The 15640-nt window shown below is 55.5% G+C and overlaps 6 protein-coding genes across 6 annotated transcripts; 4 read left to right on the top strand and 2 right to left on the bottom strand.

Moving 5' to 3' along the window:
- Window positions 1–815: 815 nt before the first annotated feature.
- TRIREDRAFT_66484 (guanine nucleotide exchange factor) lies at window positions 816–5061 on the top strand (the record flags this gene model as incomplete). The annotated part of the gene is made up of 4 exons (XM_006967678.1): window positions 816–1098; window positions 1370–1614; window positions 1732–4270; window positions 4313–5061. Coding segments are annotated over 4 exons (3816 nt in total), but the record flags the coding sequence as incomplete, so codon positions are not given.
- Window positions 5062–6407: 1346 nt separating this feature from the next.
- On the top strand, window positions 6408–7156 carry TRIREDRAFT_110079 (uncharacterized protein; the record flags this gene model as incomplete). Its single annotated transcript, XM_006967677.1, has 2 exons — window positions 6408–6834; window positions 6930–7156. The coding sequence occupies 2 exons, from the start codon at window positions 6408–6410 to the stop codon at window positions 7154–7156; spliced, it is 654 nt and encodes a 217-aa protein (XP_006967739.1).
- Window positions 7157–7961: 805 nt separating this feature from the next.
- TRIREDRAFT_110078 (uncharacterized protein) lies at window positions 7962–8793 on the top strand (the record flags this gene model as incomplete). The annotated part of the gene is made up of 2 exons (XM_006967676.1): window positions 7962–8427; window positions 8744–8793. 2 exons carry the CDS (start codon window positions 7962–7964, stop codon window positions 8791–8793), a joined length of 516 nt encoding a protein of 171 aa, XP_006967738.1.
- A 648-nt stretch (window positions 8794–9441) lies between these two features.
- Window positions 9442–11637, bottom strand: TRIREDRAFT_123164 (signal recognition particle subunit). The gene is made up of 2 exons (XM_006967598.1): window positions 10698–11637; window positions 9442–10642 (listed from the first exon to the last, which is right to left on the bottom strand). Exons 1-2 carry the CDS (start codon window positions 11435–11437, stop codon window positions 9445–9447), a joined length of 1938 nt encoding a protein of 645 aa, XP_006967660.1. The 5' UTR covers window positions 11438–11637; the 3' UTR covers window positions 9442–9444.
- A 735-nt stretch (window positions 11638–12372) lies between these two features.
- On the top strand, window positions 12373–13623 carry TRIREDRAFT_66165 (uncharacterized protein; the record flags this gene model as incomplete). Its single annotated transcript, XM_006967675.1, has 1 exon — window positions 12373–13623. The coding sequence occupies one exon, from the start codon at window positions 12373–12375 to the stop codon at window positions 13621–13623; it is 1251 nt and encodes a 416-aa protein (XP_006967737.1).
- A 395-nt stretch (window positions 13624–14018) lies between these two features.
- On the bottom strand, window positions 14019–15333 carry TRIREDRAFT_66286 (uncharacterized protein; the record flags this gene model as incomplete). The annotated part of the gene is made up of 5 exons (XM_006967597.1): window positions 14019–14247; window positions 14335–14558; window positions 14625–14897; window positions 15051–15140; window positions 15253–15333. 5 exons carry the CDS (start codon window positions 15331–15333, stop codon window positions 14019–14021), a joined length of 897 nt encoding a protein of 298 aa, XP_006967659.1.
- Window positions 15334–15640: the final 307 nt, after the last annotated feature.

Genomic DNA, 15640 nt, shown 5'->3' with positions numbered 1-15640 from the left:
GCCAGGTACCGACGAGTAGCGCCGCACCCGGCCTTGGGCGCCGTTGGACGAGGGCGGTACCGAGCACACGCGCGTACACCCATCCACCCCGACCTCTAGCAGCTTAGCTCCCCCCCAGCGCCCCCTTCGCCAGAGCCCAGGAGCCCTGCGAGCGTGGCCGTGCAACCTCGTGCATGCAATCTCGGACACCCTGTTTGGCGGGCTCTCTTGCTGCATTACTACATGTACCTACTGTATGTACTGTCTGTACCCTGTCTCCAGGTCTCCTCTGCTCTGCTGCGCTTCTGCCCTGTATGTAGTACGAGGATTACATACAGGCATCGTTACAAGTCCTGTCCCATCATAATACAACCCAACTCGACTGACTGATTGACTGCAGAGGCTATGGCGGCGTCGATGCGCTTGTGCTGAGCCAGCAGGACCCTCCAACTGACCTCCCGAGGCCCCCTCCAACCACCACCCCTGGGGCTGTTCTCATCAATCAGTCACATTACATCTTCATTTCCAGCACAGCTCGTCCAGCCCCGTCTCGAGTCTGCCGCTCTGCTCCCGCCCTGCTGCTCCCTCGCTCAATGCCCCTTCTCGACGCGCCCGGCGCATCCAGCTACTAGGCCTCGACCCTCGACCCTCGACTCTCCGCCATCGTCGCCCATCCTCGTCGGGCCTCGTCAGCTCCCGCCCTCCTGCTCCCCGTTCCCCCCCAGCGGCCTCGCCGGATCTCCCCCCCAGCGGGCCAGCCGTGCCCTCGCAAACCATGAGCATCGGCCGCCATGCCGTTCCTACGCCGCCGCGGCAACATGGCCAGTGAGACCGACATGCGCCGCCTTACCACTGCCTTTGCGCCGGCCTCTGACGACGTCCCCGAGCTGCCGCCGCCGCCGCCGCCCTCCCAGCCAGACGACGAGGCTGCCGATCCGCAGTCACGGCCGCAGAGCCGCGAGTCCGTGGCGTCACTCGACCGTCCCTCCACGCCGCCCGTCCAGCAACAGTCCAACAAGCACCGTCGCTTCTCCGTTCTGCGGTTTCGAAATGCTTCCGACTCCCAGCTGTCTCTCCGTGTCAAGCAGGCAGCCGAGAAGCCTCCTCCCGTTCCTCGACGTAATGAAGCCCGCCCCCCCATTCTCTCTTTCCCTTGCGCCCTGTCCTCTGAACCTGCCCCTCTCCCTTCTTGTCTACACGATCCAATCTCGGATATGAACCCAGATCTATATCTGCATCTGTATCTACCTATATTCAGGTTCAGATAAAGATGGAGATGTAGGTTGAAATTAAGATGAAAGATTGCAAACGAAATCCCCTTCGCTCTCTCCCTTTCATGACCACTCAAGTCCTCATGGCGGCTGACTTCTTTGTTCTTTGCTTCGTCTAGCTCCTGCCATCATCACCACCGCTCCCACCATGAACATGGAACCGAACAGCATCAGAAAGTCATCCTCCCGCCTCGGGCTGGCTGCGATGCTGCGTCGATCCGCCGACATTCCCCGCGACGATCCCGTGTCCAGCCATCGCCGCGACCCCATGCCCAGAAAGTCCATGGGCGACCAAGGGCGACCTTCGCTGAGCGTCGCAGACGATCCCGATCCTCAATCCCCGCGGCCTTCGACCCAGACGACTGTCGATTCCACCGGCACCGGGCTCAACATCGCCCCTCGACCATCCGAGTCCTCGAGATCAGACGTTAGCTCCACTGATCGAGTATCTCACAATAGCTTGAGCTCTACCCCCAAAAAGTCGCTATCGTCCACGTCCTTCTTCAAGCTGCGCAGGAACAAGAGGCCGCCGGAGCTTTTGTTTCCCTTTGCACATCTTCAACAAAAGGGCGGCGCGACGCCGGCAGACGGGAACTCGACCGCATCTTTAGGCGTCGAGGCCACGCCACGCCCGGTTTCCGCCCAGAGCACTGGCCTGCACAAAGCCGAGACTGACCACGGCCCTCACCCGAACCCGGCCATTGCCCTGTTCAACGCAAACGCCGCGCCTCGCTCCGACCACTCCTCTCCGACCCGGACCACCCTGCTGCGCGGGAGGTCGTCCACGTTGAGCTCGATAGGACGAGACTCCAACGATGAGCACCTCGGGCCGCCCGCCAATTCGCGGACGTCCACCTCGATTGGCCGCAAGAGCTTCGGTGACCTGCTGGGACTGACCCGGCTTCGCCAGAACTCGGACCTCAGCCGGCAAGGCTCCTTCACACCCGCCACGCCAGGATCCACTGGCTCCAAGAACAACTCGCTGCAGCTGCCGAGAGATTCCATAGTCCTCCCCGAGCGCCTCGAGGACGAATCCCCCGCCAAGTACATTGCTCGAATAGAAGGCATGGTCAGCCGGGGTGCCATAGCTGCGGCGCTGTCAAAGGGAACCGACGCCTTTTCGACCGCCGCCCTGAGGAGCTTCATGAGAACGTTTAGCTTCTTTGGAGATCCCATGGACATGGCCATTCGCAAGCTCTTGATGGAAGTGGAGCTGCCCAAGGAGACGCAGCAAATTGACAGGTTTCTGCAGGCGTTTGCGAACCGCTACCACGAGTGTAACCCCGGCATCTACTCCTCGCCCGACCAGGCCTACTTCATTGCCTTTTCTCTCCTCATCCTTCACACCGACGTCTTCAACAAGAACAACAAGCACAAGATGCAAAAGGCGGATTACCTTAAAAATACCCGCGGAGAGGGCATCTTTGATGAGATTCTCGAGTGCTTCTACGACAACATTTGCTATACCCCCTTTATCCACGTTGAAGACGACTTAGATTCGAACCACGAGCGCCACGGAGGTCTCAAGTCGAAACGCAAGATTCTCCCGGCCCCTCCAGGTGACCCGGCCAAGCGAGCGGCAAAGGAGCCTCTCGATCCCTACACCCTCATCATCGATGGGAATCTAGACGTGCTGCGACCAAACCTCAAGTCCGCCATCCCCCTGGAAGACCAGTACCGCTATCTGGGGCCGGGCCAGACCCTCAACCTGAAGGACCTGCAAAAGACCTTTTTCAGGACAGGAGTCTTGCAGATTGTCTCTGCGAGGTCCCGTCCAGATGCATTCATGTCTGATAAGCCCCTCAACAACCCAGATGACGCACCGGGCATCGTCGACATCAAGATTACAAAAGTTGGGCTTCTTTGGCGCAAGGAAGCCAAGAAGAGAAAGACACGATCTCCCTGGCAGGAATGGGGCGCCATCCTCACAGGCGCTCAGCTCTACTTCTTCCGCAACACCGGCTGGGTCAAGAGTCTCATGCACCAGTACGAAAACCATGTCAAGTCTGGTCACGACGGGATACCCATCACCTTCAAACCCCCTCTGGAGGAGTTCAAGCCGGATGCTCTCATGTCTACCAAGGGCGCTGTGGCTCTCCTCGATACGTCCTACAAGAAGCACAAGAACGCCTTCATCTACGTCAGACAAGGAGGCTTGGATGAAGTCCTTCTTGCTGACGACGAGCAGGAGCTGCATGACTGGCTGGCCAAACTCAATTACGCTGCCGCCTTTAGGACGTCGGGCGTTAAGATGCGCGGCGTTGCTGGAGGCACCTATGACGGCCACAGTCGCCGGGCTTTCAGGAGGCTTGAAAGCTCGGACGCCACGCAACTTGTCGAGACACCCACTGGTCTTGTGTCGATTGCGCGGAGCCGAATCGACCGCAAGATGGCCGAGGATATCCAGCAGGCGAGACGCGAGATTATGCGAGAAAAGATTGCCGAGGCGGACCGCAAGATTGAGGAAGCCAAGAAGGCCCTGGAAGACCAGCTGAGGAATGCCCGCCACCTCCAGATACTCGCGCCTATCCAGCCGAGGACGAGAGAACAGCTCCTCCTGGCCGCGGCTCGCATGTCTGCGCAGCTTAGGTGGGCGCGCATGGAGATCTGGAAGGAAAAGTGCCACCGTGATATTTTGGCCTTGGACCTGCAAGAAGAAGGGGAGCTGATCGAGGAGAAGCCTACAGCTGACACGCGGCCCTCGGTCGAGGAGCGTCGTGTCTCGTCAGCTCCACACCCCTCCGGTTCCGTGAGTAAACGACCCGAGTCCAAGGCAATGTCCGAGAAGCTGCCCCAGTCGCCTCTTGTGGAGGCTCATCCAGCCTTCTTCTCGGACAAGGATGACTTCACGGTGGAGTTGCAGGATCCGGCGGCGCGGCCAACGTCGCCGCCTTCAACGCGCCCAACGAGCGAAGTGCACCCGCAGCTCGAGGTGCAGGAAACGCCCAAGCTGGACATTGGAAGTGTCAGGCATGGCTCGGTTTCGAGCATCACGCCCTCCCCCGTGCAGCCATCCACGGGTACGACGCTGGGCAAGCAGCAGCTCGAGCCGCACGATGAAGACGAAGCGGCCGATGTCAAGTCGAATCACACGCATGACGAGGTGGACGCTGATGAAAGGCACTTCTTGAGGCAGGCGGGCCTGTTGGAGGGAAGAGTAGGGCGGGATCCGTCAGACAAGTCCATCACGTCCACGGCGGGAGAGGCCGGCGAGCCTTCCTCGTCAGCAGACAAGTTTGAGAGAAGCAAGATTCGGCGCAGCCTTCAACGCACCCTTAGGGAGAGTGCTGGTCACCTCTCGCACCATCGGAGCCGGAAAGGCAGGGAGACGGGCCCGGCGGCGTCAACAGAGGACGCCGCTCGCGACAGCACGCTATCACGAGGAACTGGAAGCTTTGTCGTCCACGGAAAGAAGGCTTCCGTCATTCAACTCGGGACAGAGCTGCAAGTCTTGAACAACGAGGAGCAGCTTCTGGCCCGGAAATCGCAGCAGCAGAGCTACCGGCAGTCTACTGACCAGCCTGCCTTTTCCCCTCCGAGCGAGGAGCAGGAGGACGATTTTTACTCCGTGCTCGAAGCACCTTTGGAGCACAGCGAGTCTCGTGAGCGAAGAGAGTCGGCAGCGAGCGCCAGTACGGCCACAGCCAGGAGCTTCCGAGAGCTTCATCGCAAGTACTCGTCGGCTCAGGCAGCCCGGAGCGTCTCCGCTGGAGGAAGGCTGGCCGTTCCTTCAGATGCCGACAGCGAGGTGGCGGTGAGCTTTTCGGACGGCCGAAGATCGCCCTTACCGCCCATGGAAACCGAGGAAGATGACGATGACGAACTGGAAGCATTCACGGCTGAATCGGCTATAGATGAAGAGGGAGATACTACAATGCCACTTGAGCAAAAAGATGAGGAATTAGAGCACAAGCTGGAAGAGGGGACCTTGAAAGAAGAACCGGTCAAGGAGAAGGAGGCAGAGGCAGAGGCAGAGGCAGAGGCAGCACACGACCCCGAGTCTCTGCCTAGCCGACCACTTCAAGCAGTGGATGCATGAACTTTGAGAGAAAAAAAAATAAAGAGAAAAAAAAAACTCGGGATAGAAACAGAGATGGTAGCTTGAAGGTTCTTTTATTTTAGAGGGCTGCGGATATGTATGTCTATTTAGCGAATATTGCAAGGCAACGGGTGGTGCGACAGGGCGAAAGCAAGTAAAAAAAGCAAAAAGGGGGTCTATTCTTTTCTTTGTCTTTAACATTTGACCATGACGGCTGCACTGGAAACACCAATGTCTCTTTTCTACTCTCTTACTATCTTTTCCTGTTGTCCCTTGCCTCGTCCTGGCTCACTGAGGCTCCAGATACCATCCACCATGTTGGGGAAAAGGGGGGGGGGTGGGGAGAACGAACAATATATGCCCTACTTTTCACCTGTCATTTTTCTTCTTTGTTAATGTGTACCTTAGCTACCTCTACCTATCAGCCTCCTGAGATTTTCACTTTTTTATCTTTACTAGCTTTATCTTTTACGCTCCTTATACCTTTTGTTATTCCCTTTCTTAGTACAGATGCCTATGCTCTTCTTACCTATATTCCACTTTTCCCGTTTCCATCTCGGGTTATCTCCTTTATTAATTGACTTCTATAAAGCATGAGGCTATGGGGATTGTGACTAGAATAGTCGAGAATATGCCTTTACTTGAGGTACTTGGGTAAACTAGGTATATACTACATGAACACGCAGTATATTAACCTTAACCTTTAAGAACTCTATACTACCTAGTATAACTATATATATACAGACTAATATTAAATATACCTTTACTTAAGATTACCTTGAAATAAACATTCTCTTATATAGTATTAATTATATTGAGGTAAGTCTCTGATAATATACGTATAAGACTAGCTTTTATATTTGTCTAAAAAGTCTTATGAATTTATATAGGTACATATAGATGTATCTGTGTGTATAGGTATGTATATATATATATATACTAGGTACTATCCTTGGGATGCCCTGATGGAATCGTCCGTGCCCAGCCAGGAGTACATTGCTATTCTCCTTGACCTACCGCCTCGTAGCTGACCATTCTGCTCAACAGTTTGGCTATCTCACTCCCTACGCAGTGACCCTTGGAGCTTCGTATCAGTTCAGAAGCCTCATCACCATAACATGGCATACAATCTCTCGGACGTCAAGGTCTCGGATGCAGACAACATTGCACGAAATGTCGAAGTCCCAGCTATGCAAAACAGTCCGCTGTACCGGACCATGTTCCCTCAAGCCGCCACAATGACAGAAGCGCAAAAAAACGAAGTCATCGACTGGTATTCCGACATGCTCACGGACGCTTTCCTAGACGGAGCGGAAAGCTTCCTCAAGGCGTGCTCTGTCGATGATGGTTCCCCCGTCGGGTTCTGCGGGTGGACAGCCATCGAACGGAAGGGGGAGACGACGGATGATGAACGATCGAAGCAAGTATTGCGAAGAGCGACATGGCTGCCGGAGACGCTGGACCAAGACGGCTGGATCACCCTCTCAAGAGCCCTGAGAATGGAGCGAGACCGGGTCTTGAAGGACCTCGGCGATATGATAACTCGTGAGGGAGTTCACCCTTTCTTCAAGAGCACTTACTATGTACTACCTGTATCTTGGAATCAAAGACCCTATCACTGACAGTTTCTTTAATTGCAGGCCTGACCTTTATGGCGGTACGTCCGGGGCATCAACGGCAAGGAGTCGGGTCAATGATGATGCAGCAGTTCTGCAATGAGGCGGATCTGCATGGGCGATGCGCATTCGTGCTCGCGGCACCAGAGGGAGTTGGGCTGTATGCCAGGTTTGGGTTTGACGTTGTCGGTTGTGTTGAGAGTCCGCAGGGCATCATCACTAGCATGCTTCGACGGCCTCGAGACTCGTGAGCGTGGTGTTTGCAGTACTACTAACACACACACGGGACAAGCTATATATACAGAAACGAAGGGAATCATGAATAGCAGGTATCATTTACCACAGATTATGGGGGGCAAGCCCAAGAATAGTCTGCATTACCCAAGAGTTTACCAAGTCTGTGCATGTGTCTGTGCACATTATCCTGCGTGTTTCCCATTATGCTTGCAATTGGCAATGTGACATGGGGCTGTAAGCCTTATGGTCTGACAGTCAAGGGGATCGAGTTGCATAGTATACGACGAAGCCATATATACAACACTCTGAAACAAAGGGTGATTTACAAGCATGTATCATAACAATACATGTAAGCCGTGGTGGTGATTACATGTGGCCCGGAACTCGGGACAACTTGACATGAGTGCTTGAGACAAGCTTATTCGAACAATGCAGCTCTATCGGTCCTCAAAGCAGTCTTCTTTCTCAGGGTTAAAGCTACGCTGTATAGCCAGACTAGGTAGGTAGGAAGCTGTCTTCATGTTTCAAGATCCCTACACCGTGCAAGGCGGTACGACCGACCTCCGTATGATGATGATATCAGGCATGAGGGCTGACTTGTTACTACAGACGGCGGCATCACCGTTATCCCAGGGGGCGTTGGCACATATAAAGCCATCTCAACCGCCATGGCCTCTCTCCCATCAGAGAGCATCTCTCACCAGCAGACACACCTCAGCTAAAACAACAACAGCAACAACAACATCACCAATATCAACCCTCCTTCTCCAACTACCAACAACCCACCAACCACACAATCAAACCCCAAAAACAACCACAATGCTCTCCTCCTCCTCCTCCGTCGTCATCATCCTCCTCTCCCTCCCCTTCTTCACCCACGCCTCCCCCCTCAACCCCCGCGGCCTCATCCCCACCGAATCATGCTCCCTCCAGGGCACCGACTCAGGCGTCAACTCAACCGACCTGCAAGCCCTCGCCGTCGCCCTCAAGCAAAACACGCTCACCACCGGCCCCGTCGACGACAGCATCCTCATCAAGGCCTCCCACGCCGTCGAGTTCTCCGCCGGCACCGCCGCCGCCTGCGTCCAGAACAACTTCCTCTTTGAAAACGCCCACTTTGCCCGCTCCGACATCGCCGATGCCATTGCCAAGAGCTTCATCGACTGCTGCGACGGCACCGATTTCTGCAACAACAAGCCGTTCAGCACCATCAGCGGCGATACCGGACTCACGGCCATTGTGCAGATCCAGAACCCGGGCGAGGAGTGCAAGTCGCCCAATGGCGGTGCGTCGGGCAAGCTCGAGGACGCTGAGATTATTGGCAGGACGGCCAAGTTCTTTGCGGACCTCTTCAGTGCCTTCAGGGGGTGATTTGACGACATTGCATGGTTAGGTGGTTGGACTGCGATGCTTTTCAGGAAGGGGGGTTACATTGAAGCCAGCTGGTCTGGGTCAGGGCAGTGTGCGCCTTATATAGATTTCTCTTGTTCTTTTTTTTTTTTTTCTTGCTATACTGTTGCAAAGTTCACTCATTCGATGCTGTCTCTATACAACGGAGGCCCTTATATAGCACATGTAGTTACTATACATACACATTACAGGTTTCCTTCCGCAGCAGAGGGATCTCAATCACCATTACAGCTTCTCTTAATTCCATTACCGCTCCTTTTACTTCCATTACAGCCTCCACAATAGACTTCAAGTCTATCTCTTGTGGTTTCTTCATCATCGTTACTCCTACACAGACAGTGGCTGCCCCGCCCCCAACACCATCAACGACCTCCCCCCTAACTCACCACAGTAGACCAGGAGAACGTCAACACTCAGCATTTCAGCGAAACAAGAAGCAAAAAGGCAAAAAGAGAAAAACATACAACAGCCGGTGTTCGCCAGTGGTCACCCACCTGACTACTAATCTGCCGGTTAGTGGCTTGTCTATGGGGGAGCAGACGGGACCCCGAATTCTCCACTACCTATGGTCGTATGTGATGGGATTCCGTGCATATTCTGCACATATTCGACTTGGCCTGGTGTCACGACAATTTCAAGTTGTCGGGCATCAGGGTATAAGTCCTTCCCGGTATGAGCATCAAGGCTGCAGAGTCCAGTCCATCTCTCGAACCCCTTGTTCCAGCAAATCTACATACCCCCTTTTTTTCTTGATCCCCCTATCGCAGCAACTCCATGCAACTCTCCGAACTGCGGCATACATATACATGCACAAGTCGATACTCGGATCTGCATTACCACATAAAAGACTCTGCCCGGTTGTAAACAGTGAAAATTCAGAACCATAGATAGCCTATTTCTTGCCCTTCTTCTTCTTCTTATTGTTCGATGACGGCGCCGCCGCCTTTTCCACCTTGACGCCTCCGCCGCCCACCAGCCCCAGTGTCTCCTCCTCCTTGACGATGCCGCCCTGCGTGGCCTCGCCGGCCCTCTTCTTGCCCTTCTTGCCCTTGGGCCGGTATGATGACCTGTCGCGGAGCGGCAGCCACCTCTCCGGGTCGGGCGTCTTGCCCTCGACGTAGTTCTTTGGCAGCTTTCTCCGCCGTCGCTTCGTCGCCTTCTCCACGTTGGCTTCTTCCGTCGCCGGCCGCTTCTTGGACACGGCGCTGCTCTTGGAAGCGGCCACGCCGGCTGCGAACAGCTCGTCCACGTCGATGCCGCTGATCAGGTCGCCGACAGGGGGCAGCTGGTCGGCATTCTGCCGGACCCTGGACGCGTCAGACGCCGCATAGGCCGCGACTAGCCCGGCCGAAGCCACATCAGTGGCCTGTTGCTCCCGGAGCAGCTTCTCAAACGCCGATCCCGCCAGCAGCAAGTCGTCCGCGTTGGACGATCGCATGAGTTCGATTCCGGCCTCGAGGAGAAGCGACCCCACTGCGTGAGATGGCCGATTTTGCCAGTACTGGGCGGCCTTGACAATTTCCGCCTTGGCTGAGGCCTCTCGCTGCTGTGATCGGAATAGAGAGACGGCGAGCGCAACCAGTCCGGGGCTGAAGCGTACATCCGTGTCTTTGGGTTCTTCCGAAGACTCTAAACGGTTGAGGAAGGTCGTCAGGGTCGTCAGAGCGGCGCCAGCTTGTTGCTGCTGGAGCTGGAGCTGAACAATTGTCAGGGCAAGACCAACGTCGTTGGTCCGCTTGGCCGCCAGGGCTTGCAGCTTGCGAAGCGCCTCCTTGTCGTCCAACCCTTGAGTGTGGGCAGCAGCGTTGATGATGGACGCTGCCGTGATTTGTGGACTAATCGAAGGAAGCGTTGCCTGCCTGAGAGTCTTTTCGGTTCTGTTTGCGACGCCCTGCGTCTTAAAGGCCGCAAGATCAATGATGAGATTGTTGCGCTTGAGGATATTGGACTGGTAGTTGAATAGATCGCTTTGAGCAGCTGATGCCATGAGGGACTCTGCCTTGCGCTGGCGCAGGAAGGGGTTGCCAGGGGCTTCCAGGGAAAAGTGGTTGTTTTGGGTGATGATGGCAAAGTCACGCCCATCGTTGGCACTGTGACACACGTTAGATACAATCCACTGCAACTCTGAGGCAACAATGCACTTACGTTGGAGGACCCAGCATCTCATAGACTTCCAGAGCCGAGCTGGGCTTCCCAATCTTGGCAAACAGATACGCCTGCTGAGCACGAATAGATCGCAGCTCTGTCTTCTTCTCCTCATCGGTCAGTTCGTCCGAGTTATCGCACAACATGGCCGCGCGCTGCAGAAGCGAAGCAGCACGGCTTGTGTTGCCGCGAGCAAGCTCGCCGCAAGCCACGTTGAAGCACAGCTCAAAGGTATCCAAGGACTCGGGGGACATGGCCGGGCTGGCCGAGGGCGTTCCCTCCCATTCAGACTGGGCCGTGGCAGCAGAGATGTTGATCCTGAGATCGCTCTCCTCGCCGGCAGCGTCCGTGTCCAGCATGTTCCTGTAGATGGCCTCGACCTCGTGCGACTTCTCGGCCCGGTAGGCGACCTGAGCGGCGACATGGCGGAGGCCGCGTTTCTCCAGGCCGGCGGACTCGATCAAGTCGGACGCCTCGGTCAGCTTGCCTGTCTTGTAGAGCGCATAGGCCTGCTCGAGGGTGCACTTGGCCTGGAGCTTAATCCCACCGCCGCTGATGACACGGAGGGCATCGTCGAAGCGATCGAGCTTCAGCAGGGCGACGACCTTGGTGTGTTGGGCGGTAAAGTCGCTCTTGTCGGCCTTGATGGCGGCATTGGCGGCTTCGAGGATCTGTTCGTGGTCTTGGATATCAGCAGCCCGCAGGAGAGCGCTGAGGGCGTTGCGAGGATCTTGAGGCATTGGAACGGATATCGACAGGGTGGGTTATGAGGGACGACGCATCGTTGGTGGGGGAGGATCCGGGGAGAGGTTTGGGCGACGCGGAGGCGGAAGATGAAGATGCCAATGATGTCAAAGGATATGTAGATGGCGAGTCGACGGTGGTAGCTGGGGAAAATGGAAAGTCTCTTGCTGCGCGAGATCGAGAGCCTCAAGTCGTTGCTCTTCCTGTCGCAACAGAAAAAGAGGCCAAGCTGGAGAGCTGCTGCGTGATGAAGCGAATTGCCTGCAAGTCCCTGTTATGGTGGGTTTTCGGATCCGCGGGGCTCGTGGCCGCCACAGGTGGCTTGACTCGCCCTGCCAGCATTGGGAAGCTCAGGCGACGCTACATGTAGGTACCTACCTAGGTAGTAGGTTATCTCAACTCTCTCCAGCAGGGGGCCACAGCGCTGTGGCACCGCTGAGCACCCGACCACAAACACCGCTGTAGCACACAGCCGAGCACTGCTGTAGCGCGCCTGTAGCGCCCCCATAGCACCGCACAGGTACTGCCGCGAGAGGCACCTCCACGCCGCAAGTACCTGCGCTTACAGGGTACATCAGCCCGCAGCCGCGCCAGAGCACAAGCGCCGTCACCGCCTAACAGCCGCGCTTCTCGATGCTCGTGTCACGCCTCACAGCCGCCGTTCTGCCACTCTCCGCCTGGTCCTGTCAATCCTTGGTCCCTTTTCATCTGCTGACTTGCTCTCTGCATTGACATCTTTTAACTGAAACTCCAAAGAGGGATTGAGCGAGAAACGGCAGTCTCTTCTCGTCGATATTTTACGCTCAATTACCTTTAATTGTTTGCTCAATCTTTACACATTGCTCCAATACCTCAATCGGTGGCAGAGCGCATCCCAAGCCGTTACGCACCTAGATTGCCCGTCCTTCTCGGCCATCGCCGCGCCTCCACCATGGACTTGGATATCGATATGGACGATGCGGCCGCCGATGCCTTTCAAGACGGCAGCGATAACCACGAGATCCTCCCGCAAGGCGACGACATCCTGGTGCCGGACGAGCCCGAAGAGCCGGGCGAGGTAGCAGACGATGGGCAGCAAAACGAAGACGACGCGTCCACCACCATTGTCCCTACAAAGATCCACATAAAAGGCCTCGACAGCCTACACACGGACGACATCAAATCATATGTAAAGAGTCACTACGGGACCGTTGACAGGGTGGAATGGATCGACGACAGCTCTGCCAATCTCGTCTTCAGCTCCGAGCCCACGGCCCGCGACGCCTTTGTGGCCCTCAGTGCTATCGACATTGCAGATGCCACGGCTCTGGGCATTGGAGAAACGGTTCCCGCCAAAGCCTTGGAGGGCCGATCAGAAATCTCCCTACAGCTTCGCTTTGCTACTCTAGCCGATAGGAAGCAGGCTGGCGCCGCGCTTCGCAGCAGATATTACCTCCTACACCCGGAGCACGACCCCGAAGAAAGGCGGCGCCGACAGCAGGAGAACCGGACACGATATCGCGACCGTGACCGCGACCGTGAACGTGACCGCGACCATCGTGGTAACGGAGGCAGGCGGAGACGATACTCGGACGAACAGGTGGAAACGTTCGAGGCAAGCATGTACGATGATGCGCCGCAGCCCTCCAGAGACAGCAGGTCGCCCGAGCGATCAGGACCGTACGCGCGAGGGAACAACCGCGGCAAGGAGCTGTTTGGCGATCGCCCAGCACGACGATCAAGCGCCAGGAGAGGGAGGTCCGCATCGCCGCGCCGTGACGATGACGGAGACGCACCCATGGATCTTTTTGCCAGCTCGTCTGGTAACAGGACGCAGGCCCGCTCCATCAAGAGCCGCCTCGCAAGCGAGACAAAGTCGAAAGAGCTCTTCCCTACCAAGTCGACCAACAGAGGCGGGCAGTTGGACCAGCTCGAAAAGGCCATTGGCTCAGCACGGTTGAAAGAGGAGGACATGCCCAAGATTGTGGCTAGGCCAGACGCACCGGCCGGCGAGATGTTGAATATTCGAGGCGTCGCGAATCAACGCGCTCAGGGCAAAGACGGCGGCTTCTCTATTAAGGGAGCTGCCGCCAATGCCCGGGAGTTGTTCCCCGATAGGTTCGGTTCAGGCAATGCCGGTAAGGAGCTGCTTGACATGAATCGGACAAAACGGAGACAGAGGGCGGAGGACTTGTTTTCATGAAACTGAGCGCCGTGGGGTTTATGAAAGGATCGTGATCGAATAGGGGATTTTGGAGTCACGACAAGATTGAAATTTTGGAAGCACCGGCGGTGCTATACGTGGAAGAGGATGAAGAATATTCAACGGCGAAAAATCAAGTTCTCGGGACGGCCTTCTTGATGATACCATGGGCGTTGGGGGGTCGAGCGCACACATATATTTTCCCTTTTGATATAGGGCTCATACAAGACCTGCCACCATATATTGCTCTAACCAATTCTACTCTATTCGAATCTCGTTATACAATCTATCTTCTCTTCTTTGTCTCTACCTTTTCAGCAAAAAAGGGAATCGGGATTATCCTCCTCCTCCTCCTACTCCTCCTCTTCCTCCTCCCCCCTTTTGCCCATCCCTTCTCACCACCACTTCTCCGTCAAGACACGCCTCGGATCGACAAATTTCGCCAACCTCTCAACAAGCTCATCCGTCATCACCCTCGGTCCACAAACATACACCACCGTCCCTGGATCCCGCCCATCCCCAACAGCCTCCGCCACATCTGCACTCGTAATCCGCCTCCTCTGCACCTCCACCCTCGTCCCATTCATGTCTCTCATCGCCCCAGCAGAATCCGTACCAATACCCCTCGCCGCCCCTTGTAAAGAAGAAGAAGAAGGAGAAGCCGCAAGAGATTCAGCAGCAGCAGCAGCAGCAGCAGTCCCCGTCACAAACAGCTTCACTCTTCCTTTCACTTTCCCCTCGCCAAAGAAGCGCGTGATCCTATCCAGGAAGAGAATATCAGAGAAGTTCCCGCTCCGAGGGACTTTGCTCGCATAGAGAAAAACCACGTCGTCAACGAAGGGCGTCGTTTGCTCGTTGTCGGCGATGTAGCTCAACATGCTGACGAGGGGATTCACGCCCACGCCACCAGCTACAAAAACAACCCTTTTCAGCCCCTTACCAACATCATCATCATCATCGTCGTCGTCGTCGTCACCGCCAGTAACAGCACCAGCAACAACGTCAGAAGCATCATTTTTCTTGGCCAAGGGAGCAAGGGGAGGAAACACAAATCGTCCCCCAACGCGAACCCTCAGCCTCTCCCCCAAAATCTCTCCGACAGGCCGCCACAGCCACGCCGCGGGCTCATTCTCAGGCGATTCCTGCACCGCGAGCTCGAAATACGGCGACTCGGAAGAAGAGGAAGAAGAAGAAGAAGGGGCAGATGTTATGGTGAAGCCGCCTGCTTTCGGGACGCCGGGGATGTACGTATCCAGCCACTGGCCAGGCAAAAACTGGTACATTCAAACGATTCGAGGGTCAACGATCCGGACATTGGCGCAGCATCCACTGGGGAAAAAAAAAAAAAAAAACAAGGGAGAAGATGGAATATTGTAGTTCGTATGACTGGAATAGTGAGTGAGTGAATGATGATGTGACGGGCTTACCTTTACCGGCCCCGACAGAAGACGCAGTCGAAACAGTCTCACCCTCTCATTGACCTGCTCAATCCTCTCCAATTGCACTTCATGAAGATCCTAAACCCGCCCAATCCCATACATTTATTAACATCAACGCGACGACACTACAAACAGAAAAAACAACAGACAGCAAATGCAAGAAAAGAGGGCAAAGAGAAAAGAAACATACCGCATCTCTGGGTTCATCCGCCGTCCTCTCAAGATGGCCCTCCCTCCTCGCGACTTTCTTCCCGTCCTCACTCGAAGTCATCGCCCTCGATCCGTATAATCGGCGCTTTGATGACGCTCTTTCGCTGAATGACGAGATCAATGCCGCTGTGCCGCGCCGTGATGTCGTAAAATAGAAGCGTTTTGCTGATTGTCGGCAGAGCATGAATACTCGATTTCTGATTGGGGGAGGCGTCTTTGGTTTGTTTCGTTGGCATGCGTAATAGATTGATGTATGATGTTGATGCGTATAGGCAGAACCTCGAGCTGCACCCTCTGTTTGCCTCATTGGTGCTGACATGAGCCTCAAAGTCGCTAGCCCAAAGCCTCCATACAAGCAAGTACCTACT

This window comes from Trichoderma reesei (assembly GCF_000167675.1).
Source record: "Trichoderma reesei QM6a unplaced genomic scaffold TRIREscaffold_18, whole genome shotgun sequence".
Taxonomy (NCBI): domain Eukaryota; kingdom Fungi; phylum Ascomycota; class Sordariomycetes; order Hypocreales; family Hypocreaceae; genus Trichoderma; species Trichoderma reesei.
This window is presented reverse-complemented; position numbering and strand designations above follow the sequence as displayed.

Coding starts and splice junctions, on each gene's coding strand:
- TRIREDRAFT_123164 (XM_006967598.1), bottom strand. CDS start 11,437: ATGCCTCAAGATCCTCGCAACGCCCTCAGCGCTCTCCTGCGGGCTGCT. Junction 10,643..10,697: donor GAGATGCTGGGTCCTCCAAC/GTAAGTGCATTG, acceptor CGTGTGTCACAG/TGCCAACGATGGGCGTGACT.